This window comes from Diachasma alloeum, unplaced genomic scaffold, assembly GCF_001412515.2.
Source record: "Diachasma alloeum isolate Michigan unplaced genomic scaffold, Dall2.0 Dall_scaffold_00370, whole genome shotgun sequence".
NCBI lineage: Eukaryota > Metazoa > Arthropoda > Insecta > Hymenoptera > Braconidae > Diachasma > Diachasma alloeum.
The window spans coordinates 486,894-497,900 of NW_021680509.1; the positions used below are offsets into that span (position 1 = coordinate 486,894).

General features: G+C 37.1%; 1 protein-coding gene and 1 pseudogene across 1 annotated transcript; one reads left to right on the plus strand and one right to left on the minus strand.

Annotated features, from left to right (window-relative positions):
• Positions 1-1,065: 1,065 nt before the first annotated feature.
• On the plus strand, positions 1,066-4,098 carry LOC107041622 (annotated as a pseudogene).
• A 3,465-nt stretch (positions 4,099-7,563) lies between these two features.
• Positions 7,564-9,628, minus strand: LOC107041624 (apoptosis regulatory protein Siva; the record flags this gene model as incomplete). The annotated part of the gene is given in 4 exon segments (XM_015262247.1): positions 7,564-7,824; positions 7,914-8,065; positions 9,127-9,296; positions 9,382-9,628. Coding segments are annotated over 4 exon segments (489 nt in total). The 3' UTR covers positions 7,564-7,778.
• Between the last annotated feature and the right edge of the window lie 1,379 nt (positions 9,629-11,007).

Below are 11,007 nucleotides of genomic sequence, written 5' to 3' on the forward strand. Positions count from 1 at the left end.
TTAGGTGTATGTATGACTTAATTCTCGACGCCTAGACTAAGTTGATTAGAACACGTATTTGTATTAAAAAATTTTCCCGCAATAAAGGGCGTTTTGAAGCGCCATCTGTGAGCTATCAAACCACTATGAGCACAATTGGACTTGAGTAGTCCAATTGGCGATCGCAAAAGCGATTTCTCGCCGTCTGGTGGTGGTTTGTAGAATTACTATCTTGCGGAACCAATCTGATGGTAGTGCGCCAAGGCTCTGGAGTATGAAATAACAAATTATTCATTGATGTAGACACAAAAAATGTAGACCTAAAAAAGTTCATTACCAAAATTTTTTAACTTGCTTTCGGTTACGAGATATTCAACAAACAATGGACACAACCGACTCGGCTAATTTCATTATAGAATATTCATCTCTACATGAAATACGCCGCTTTATACAATTGTCAAGAGAGAAATGTTGACTGCAAACTTTCATGTTTTCATCGTAAATTCCTTTCAGTTTCAATGCTTCCATCCACTTGTTCCGTAAAATTAAATCGGATGGAAAACTATGGAAACTTAAATTCAGTTTATCCTTTACTTTGCACTGTGGAACACAGCATCCTCTTTTCGAATTCTTGAGATAATTGTTCTGTGCCATTTTCAGAAACAATCGGTAGGTTATAAGATCAAAATTTAATTCACGGCTTGTACTTGAAACAATTTGACATTTCAGCACTATTTGAGGTTAGGGTTCTGAGCAGCTCCGCAAGTTATAGTAGTTCTCGACGGTCCCCCATTTTTTGCCATAGCGCTGACGTACAACAACTGTCGAAATTAAGTTATAAGCTACAAGAACCTTGTTTATCATGGCGTCAGCTGATCATACATACACGAGGGAAACAGGAAAAATACAGGATACAATGTCCACTGAAGGAGAAAATAGTGTACAAAAGGATGGAATCTAAACTATAAAGAGGGGGATGAATTATTGATTGAGCTCGTTCGATCTTATCGTCATATAGGGGAAGGTGGGGTAAANGCGTCAGCTGATCATACATACACGAGGGAAACAGGAAAAATACAGGATACAATGTCCACTGAAGGAGAAAATAGTGTACAAAAGGATGGAATCTAAACTATAAAGAGGGGGATGAATTATTGATTGAGCTCGTTCGATCTTATCGTCATATAGGGGAAGGTGGGGTAAAATGGACACTGTAGACTTTTTTTTAATTGTTCATAATTCAGAAACAAATTTATCAATTGAGTTCAGGTTAGGCTCGTCACAAAGGGAAAGAATTGTTCTTTGTATTGAAAGGAAAATTATTAAATTTCATCACCATTTCAGCCCCTCATTAACATTTAAAAAAAAGTCAAGTGTCCATTTTACCCCAACCTCCCCTATGGATAAAAAACATCGTGACCACAAAGACACAGGCATGATAGAAAATTCGTTGTTCCGGCGACAGCGATCTTCTGCGACTAGTTTTCTTTAAAAGTGGTGAAACTTTCATTAGCAATTGTTCAAATCTGGTTACTGACATCCTCATGGATCGAAAAAATAACTCATCACTGCGCAATTCGAAAATAAACGATTCAAGGTCTCCAAATTGCATCACCATAATAATTGACAGGTCGCTTCCACCAACGTCGATACCTCCATCGTTTGTGCTTCTTCATTTTTTTAATGAACATGAATAGTCTCATCATTTGTAAACTCACAGTTGCCAAGAATAGCGCATCGGTACCAATCATGATTACAAAATAATTATTACCAGATAATTAAACGACTTTGACGTCTCAAATATTTCGTTGTGACGCAGGATATGCAGCTATTGCTTGTGCCTCATTGTGCGTTGAATTGTGGCTTATTTCATGTTGCTTATAGCCTGTAACCTATATTTGTTGCTTATCGCTTGTGCTTTTTTATTGTGCGGAGGCCTTCATATATGGGATAAGAAACATCGTGACCACAAAGACACAAACATGATAGAAAATTCATGGATAGAGATATCAAGAAGCATGATGTTATCTGGTAAATATTATTCCTTTTTTAGAAGAATTATTTCATGATTTCATGGAATACGAAATGGTACAATACGTAGCAATTCTCTGTAGAACTAAATGAAATTTTTTGAGGCTATAATCGTTGAACAAAATAATTTTCTAGTGTCTGAGTGCAAAACGCGATGGACGAGATTGAAACAATATTACTCGAGGGAGAGACAGAAGCAGGCTGAGGAAACCACCAGTGGCTCAGGACAAGTAAAACGAAGATTTGGGCATTATTCAAATGCATGACTTTCGTGGGTGAACACATACAAAAGAGAACGTATGATGTCCATGCACTAGTTCTAATTAAAATCAATAATACTAATGTCTAATTTTTCAGAACTTACTCAAATGTGAAGCTGAATCAGGTTAAAACTTATTCGGAAAATAAGGAAAATGAATTAGCTAAGCAACATGTGAGTCCAAAAAAATAATGATTTTGAAATTTTTAGGAGATGGGGAAGAGAAATCTCGTTTGGTTTGAAAAAAAAATTGAGGACTTTCAGTTTTTAGATATTCAATTGCCTACATAATTATATAGACCATGTTTATAATAAATTGAGAAACGGAGTAATGGATTGTTATAATGGAGGAATTCATTTTACAGATAGAATCTGGAATTATGGAAATACAGGATAGAATGCCATTCAGTGACCAAACGAACTGTCCTCAGGTATGTATCTGATCGAACGATAATGCGAGTGAATAATTCATTTTGAGTTGTTATTTTTGCACAGCAGTCTCCGTCAATGGTAGAGCTGAACGATTCCGACGAGTCATGTTCACCGTCACAGTTGAGGCCAACTTCTTCATCGTCGTCGAGACCAGCATCTGCTCCACCGCCAGTCATAACCCAGACCACATGCTCTTCACGAAAAAGACCTGCATCAACACCACTACCTCAAGTGTTGTCAGAACCCTCGAGGCCGTCTTTTTCAGGATCAACATCATCATTGGGGTCAATGTTCATGTCTGAAGATTCCTCGTCAGCTAAGTTTCCCCGTTCAAATCATTCAAAATCACGAGCTTGGAACTCCACAGATGTCCTCGAGGAGTCTTTCCGTCAGGCCAATGAGTCTTTTTCCGCTGTCACTAATAAATTCCTGCAATATAATCCAAGTGATCAGGATCAAGCCTTTGTAAACATGATCTTACCAGTACTGAAGAGCTGTGAGGGTTCAAGGAAAATGGAGCTCCGAGAAAAATTGCTGAATTTGGTGATGACGTACATGTTTCCTGCGGAATAACCTTGTGTGGGAATTCTTTGTGACTGAGGAGTTTTTGTCAGGAGTTTACGATTCAGCGCTATCCTCCCTGTGTCATGCGGGCCATGCATTATTTTTCTCTGTATCATGTATTTTTGATGGTTTAGGAGGTTAAAAAGTTATTATATTACCATGAACAAAGTGATGTCATAATATGATTGTATTTCTCTAATTGTTATTGTAGAAGAGGCCGATGCACAATGGGGTACTTATAGGAAGTCAAGATTTTCTTATTTTTTTGCTTTCTGTACAACTGGGAGTCTTCAAATCACTCAGGTGGAGGATGATGTACATGTCAAAAGGAATGGAGAAGGCTGTGTTAGGCTTGACTTTCAAAAGTTCAATATTACCACCTAATTTTATGATTCTTTTACACTGAGAGGAAATAACTCATTTGCGTTTAGTTCAATCAATTACTATGACGATACTTGATCCTTGATTGTGGTGTATTTGTCCGATTTTACCAAACTTGAAGGAATTCTTTTGCAAAACGCATTCTTGTCTGAGGAATTTTCTAATTTGCTCCATCCATCAAGACAAACTTTGTGGGAAGAATTTTTTCTTTCCCAGAAATCTTTCTTTTCTTTTCTCACTGTATAGGGGGAAAGTGTTGCAAAACGTGTCATTCTCACCCTGAGGTACCCTTTGCTGTGCCCCGGCCTCTCCTATTTCATCATAAAAATTATAAAAATACAAACTTGCAATTAATATGAATCATGATTGCTGTGAGTTGATGGTATTTTTTTTATTTACTCCCAAAAATGTACATATGTGAACGATCAGAAATAAATGGAATAAGGAATGAATATCTCTTTTTTATATATCAAGTCCACAAAGACATTTTGAGAAATAAAAATTATGAATCTTGAGGAAAAACTGTAATGAAAAATGTTTCATTGATTCTGCTGAAAAATAAAAATGAATAAAATCGAAGGCAACCAAAAGAAAAGATTGGAGAATGAATTTTCCAATGGGGGAAAATTCATTTCTCTCCCCCCCCCCCCAATTGAGATGAAGGCATGAAACCAACGCCTATCGATCGAGAATTATATTTTCAATAAATGACACCGATTTCATTCCTTAATCGCAATTAGGAGCGGAGGAATGAATTTTCAAAGGGCGGAGTAACCCCGAACGNCCCCCCCCCCTAATTGAGATGAAGGCATGAAACCAACGCCTATCGATCGAGAATTATATTTTCAATAAATGACACCGATTTCATTCCTTAATCGCAATTAGGAGCGGAGGAATGAATTTTCAAAGGGCGGAGTAACCCCGAACGGTTCTCCGGCGTCATTCAGATTGTTACGTAGGTAACTAGCGTTATTTAGAGTCCCTAGAATAGTCCCTAGAGTAGTCATTTTTACTAGATTAAGCGGATAATTTGAATCCAGAATAACTTCACGCAATCGATAAAACCCTAATAAACATGTAAAATAAGTTATTTTATTATTGATAAATATTGTAAATAATACTTTTAACTGATTAATTTTAGCTTGTAGAAAAACCGAAACATTTATGAGGCCTCTTAGTTCAATTGCCCTCAGCAGCTGCACCTCTCTGACGTCCGCGAAATTCCTCAAATAATTTATTACTATGGATATTTGAGTGAAATAATTAAACTCAATTTCCCTTCAAATTCTTAACATCATAATCTCTGGGCCCGTTCCCCAATTTTCATTCTTCTAGAATTGTTCTGTTATTCCCTGGCTATTTCTTGGGCTTGTTCCCCAATATTCATTCTTCTAAAATTGTTGTTATTCCCTGGTTATTTCTTGGGCCTGTTCCCCAGCATTTGTCAAGCATTCTCTTTTAATCTCCTTTACTCATATTTTTTTATCTCTAATCCTCGACCGTCATAAAACCCTTCATAAAACTCTCCAGACACATCTCTCTCTCTCTCTCTCTCTTCGAGTCGTTTCGCTTAATCCCTGAAAACAAAACCCCAAGACAATTACCTCTCCCATCCCTGCATACGTCAGAGACCCAGCCCAAAATCGAGTCATAGGTCAGGCCCAAAATCGAGAGTTGTGGGGGTGTAGGGTGGCCCATCGAACTGACCGAGGCCCTGATTGGCTCCCTACTCCTCTTTGGGAGTTGCAACTTAGACTTAAGTTTTAGTTTAGAGAATTGGCATCAGGAAAATTTGCGAGCGATACGATCACTTCGTTCCCAAGTTTGGAAGAGAAAACAACTATTCGAGAATAAGCCTAGTTTGGTAAAATCCAGAAGTATTCAATTGTCTAAAATCAAGATGTCGAGTTTGGACATCTGTGGAATAAGCCCGCAAAATTATTACATAAAAGTGTATTGACGCAACAAGATCGAGCCCCATTCACAACCTGTTGGCGAAGTCAGGTGAAATCTCACTCCACAACTGGCGAAAGGCCCTAATCCTGAAATACGCCAGTTCCATCTTATTCCGCTCCAACAATCCGTCAATCAAAAATATCAAACATAATTCCCGGAAGAACATTTTTGATTCCCACCGACACCTTTCCAAATCGTTAAGCGTCAGAATTGAAGAATTTTTGCAAGAACTCGACCTCTCTTTCCCTAACACAGAACTCAGAACCCTCTCATTCCTCCCTCCATGGAAATCCCTTGATATCAACAGCAACCTACAGTTAGCGGAACAAGAATGCCCTACCACATCACAGGAAAACTATAGGGCCCTTTTTCGAGAACTGAGGGAAGAGTTCCGAATACTAAGAATACTATACTGATGGATCCATAATGGAAGATTCAACTGCATGCACTATTACATCAGAAGAGGAAATTATATACTCAGCAAGACTACCAGAACAATTCTCAATATTTTCCTGTGAAGCTTTTGCAATTTACAAAACGATAGAAATCATAGAGAAAAGGCGTCAGAGTAAAAAACGCGTTATCTTTACAGACTCGAAATCCAATGTTCTGGCAATTAAAAATAAATTCAACAAAAACCCCCTAATAAACAAAATACAGAAAAAATTAGTAGACCTAGCCAACAACAAAATGACGATTGTCATCGTTCGGATACCGGCGTACCAAGGAATTAAAGGAAATGAAAAAGCAGACGTAGTCACCAAAGAAGCAACAAACAACCAGCAATAGAACCCACAGCTACATCGACGTTCCCAGAAATTAAAAAATTTCTCATGGACAAAGTTAAAGAGAAATGGGATAACCAATGGAAAGAAATAGTCTCTAAACTCCATAAAACCAGGGAAGACAATTAATAGTATATTTCGTCACTAGGCCGAAAGAAACTTTTCTGGCGAATATGAGTTTGTAGCCCGAGCCGAAGGCGAGGGCTGCAATCATATGAGCTAGAAAAGTTTTTTTTGGCCATATGACGAACAGTATTTTTTGTTATGACGGCCGTAAGCAGAGATTCACGGACGCGGAGCGGAGCGGAGCGTCCGTGAAGCGCTGCCTCACGGCCGGAATGACAAACACACCCTTTCTTTTCATTTCGTAATGGAAAGGACGAAATCATTACAGGCCGACTGAGAATCTGTCATTCCTACCTTAGCCATGGTTATCTCATGGCCAAAGAACCTCCGCCAAAGTGCCCGAAACATAATGACGATATATCCATCACTCACGTACTTCTCGAATGTCAACAATTCAATCCAAAAAGGAGAGCACTGTCACTACCACAAGAATTAGAGAAGATGCTGAACACTCAAGAAGGATATACAGTAGACTCCCGTTAACTGTCGATCGTCGGGACCAATATCGATAGCAGTTGCGCGAAAGCGACACTTAAAAACGGCTTCCACTCCGCGCACCGATTTCCCGAAATTTAAAGGGACTAGTGGTAATATGCATGTGGAGAGGGGATTTATTTTATTCGTGTTATTCTTGTTGAGTTTATGGAGATAGAAACAACTGAGCGCGTGAAAACTGCAAGGAATCGAGGCGTGCGAGTGGGGGATGTTTACGTTCCGCGAAAAACGCTCGAAACCGAGAAATGCCCGGAATAGCGACAGTTAACGTGAGGACGGTTATCGAGTCTACTATAACAGAATAATTAAATTCTTAAAAAAAATAAGATTGTACCGTGCCGTTTGAAAACATTACCTTTTAACATTATATATTTCTTTATAATTTTTTTACACTGATTTCAAATTTATATTAAATAACAAAAATCCTTTTTGTAATAATTTGTACATTTTCACCAAGTTGCTTAAGACCTAAATTGTTCTACAGCGATCTTCAATGAACGAATTAAAAACAAAAACAATGGAAGATGGTAATTATTAATCAGTAACAACAATGAATCCATGAAGAACGTATTCGTGTATAGAAAATTTATTGAATATGAAAATTATCTTAGTAGTAAAAGCATGCAAATACCAGCCTTCCAGGCATATAAAAATAATTTTTTTAATCATCATTTTTCATTCTCATTCGTACTAATTCAGTCAACTTATTCCTACCAACCATTCTGGGGATCAGGCGTGGAGACAAATTAACAATATCATGGCAAAATCCATTAATGATAGCAATTCAGACATTCAACGTGTTCATCGCCTTCATATCTATAACATACAGTGGAATAAAGAATATATTAGACACTTTCAGAAAATATCACAGGAATGGAGACTAAAAATCAACGTTATTAACTTACATGATGAAGCTGCATTTTGAGCAAAATTGTTCCGAACACTTTGTACATTCATTCAGGCAGTATGGGCAGTAGAATTCAATACAGTGAAAGCAGCGATTTAGTTCATAGACTTTCAACTCCCTGCAACTGCTGCATGTTTGTTGTGCTTGCGGCTAAAAGTGCAGGTGGAAATCAATTTTTTTGAAATGTTCGATGTAATCAACAACTAAAGTTCAGATGAATCGTTGAGCACCCTGATACATTTATCTATTCAGTTTATGTAATATGTCTGAATGCGACATTGCTGGTCAAAAATTGATGGAAGATGACACGAATTTAAAACAGGTCCGTCATATAATGTCGTAATTGGTTCGAAAGATCGGTCATAATTTGATGAATTTTCACTAAATTTGCAATAATTTGTCATAATATATTGACTGTTGTGGGAGTTCCCTCTCCCCATTTGATATCTAATAACATTATTTAGGATAATATGTCAAAATATTAGATTTTTGTACCGAATATCACAACAAATTTTGAGTATATTCGGAGCACGCATACTTGTCGGAAAATGTCATCATATGATACATTATGACGTTACAATTTTGACATATTATGACACTCTATCGACTTGCCATGACATTTTTTGTGGAGAAATTTTCTGAAAATTTCGCACAAAATTTTTCATATTAGGACAAATGCTGTCAATATATGTCAAAATTTGTAATATTTCTCATTTTTTGACATTATATATCATGGTTTGACTGAATCCACGACGGTATCAATATTTGATTATTTCGTGGATGAAGTCATGCATTCCAATATGGAAAGTATAATTTAACATTAACACTTCATTTTCTCGACCAACTAATCTATTGTATGCACAAGATTCCCTCCATTTTTTGACATATTTGATGTTTTCTACTCAGACCTTGTCAATAGAATTTGTAATCATTACATTCTAATTACACGATATGCATATTGAATTTTATCAAATTGAAATGTATCAACCCCATTATTCATTGTGTAATCTGAATCTCCCGATTGAACTATTTTGTACTTTTGCTGAATTGCACATACGTGAATTATACGTGTTAATTTATTGAGCCTAAACATTAAATATTTATGAGTTTCAAAACATTAAATGTGTTAAAAATGAATTGTGTGCAATAGATCTTTCAAGAAAAACCTATTCGGTCGTCAAAATATGCCTAAGAGGAAATGTAGACTGCACCAAGATAATCTTTTTGCTGTGTTCAAGCTCCAATTTATCATTCATAACCATCTGCTTCAAACGAGGAGGTTCGAAGTGATATCCAACGCCCTTAGTAGGATTCTGGGCATTGTCAGCTCTTTTTCCAATCAATTTTTGCGATCCATTCCTCAAAAGTCGCAAAGTACGCTCTGCAACAAATGACCATTTTCGTTCGTTTTCGCTCATTATATCAGAAAATAAACAATGTTATTTTGATGTACATAACCTTCTTACCATAGATCCTCTTCATTTCTTCATTCCTTTCCGCAATATCTGTTGCCTCTTTCAATCCAATGTGAACCTTCATCTGCGGGGTAAGATCTTCATCGAAGGGACAAATACGTTTCGAAGACATTTTACAATTCAAAAACTTTTTTTTGAAGATGCCAATTAACTTCGGACTGACGAGGCCGTTCCCAAAGAGGATAGACCTGCGGGCGCGTTTCGCAATCGACGTAGTAGCAGTAGCAGTACTGCAACCCTAATTTTGCTTTACTGCAGCTACGGTAGTTGATTCCGAAACGCACCATGAGTAGAGGCCCGGATCGGGGGGTTTGACGGACTCCAAAAATGTTAGTTGGTACCCTACGGGAAAGGCGGCGTCCCGGTCGAATTGTCGGTAAATGTGAGTCGGGTGCGTGAGTAACTCGGCAGTAGCAGTCACAGGGACAGGTTCGGAGGGGTATTTTTGTCATTCGGCCGTCATAACAAAATTAGTATATTTCGTCACTGGGCCGAAAAAAACTTTTCTGGCGAATATGAGTTTGCAGCCCGAGCCGAAGGCGAGCAATCATATGGGCTAGAAAATTTTTTTTTGGCCGGATGACGAACAGTATTTTTTGTTATGACGACCGTAGGCAGAGATTCACGGACGCGGAGCTTCAGGTGACTCAGAAACACCTGAAATGTGGAGATTTCATATCCTCTGGGAAAGTGTTTATACGACCTTTTGGCACAACTCACGTGAATTGTCCACTTTAGGGGATAATGAATCTGCACTTTTCAGATGATGCTGAATCGTCTGAGTCCAACCTTTTAGGACAATTTTTTTCCATTTTTTCAAAGGTTCAATTCAAAATTTTGAAAATGTTTTGAGGGGAACCTCTTTAGCACATTTCTATCGAATTAGGGGAACTTAATCCCCTAATTCGATAGATTCCAGAATATTTTTGCCTTGAAACCATCATTTTTTGGTTGATTAATTTCATTTATTTATTTTCTGAAATTATTTTTTTTTTTCTAAATTTTAGCCGGATGCAAATTCTAAACTGCAGATTCGAGAATGTAGAAAAAAAATCTTGAATTTACTTTTTTTTTCTGTGTCATTATTCCAATTCCAAATTACAGAAGGGAATTTGGAAATATTAAAGTAAATCATCCCGTCAATTAAGTAAATGGGAAATAACGAGTGAATTATCTAGCTAATCGGAAAATCGTCGAAGTCAGATTCGAAATTACCCATGTAATTTGGAGAACTACAATATGAATTTACTTGCCCATTCCAGTAATTCGGTATTGTGAATATTTATTATTCAATAATCTGTAATCTGAGAAATCAAATTCCCGATTAGTCAAGTATTCTCCAATGGCATTTTATTAGATTATTTCTATCGCCGATAGTTAGTAGAGGTCATTGAAAATTCCTTCGAATATTTTGGTAATTTGCGATTAGGGCTAATAAAAACTCATGTATTTCCCAATCGATTCAGAAGAGTAATGAATTTCAAAGGATTAATGGGTTACTGATATACAACTTGATATTTAATTGTAATCTCCAATTATTTTTATTAAATTACGAAAGAAAAATGTAATTTAATATTCAGGAATGCCAAATTCCCAATTTCCCCATCCCTGCTGTGA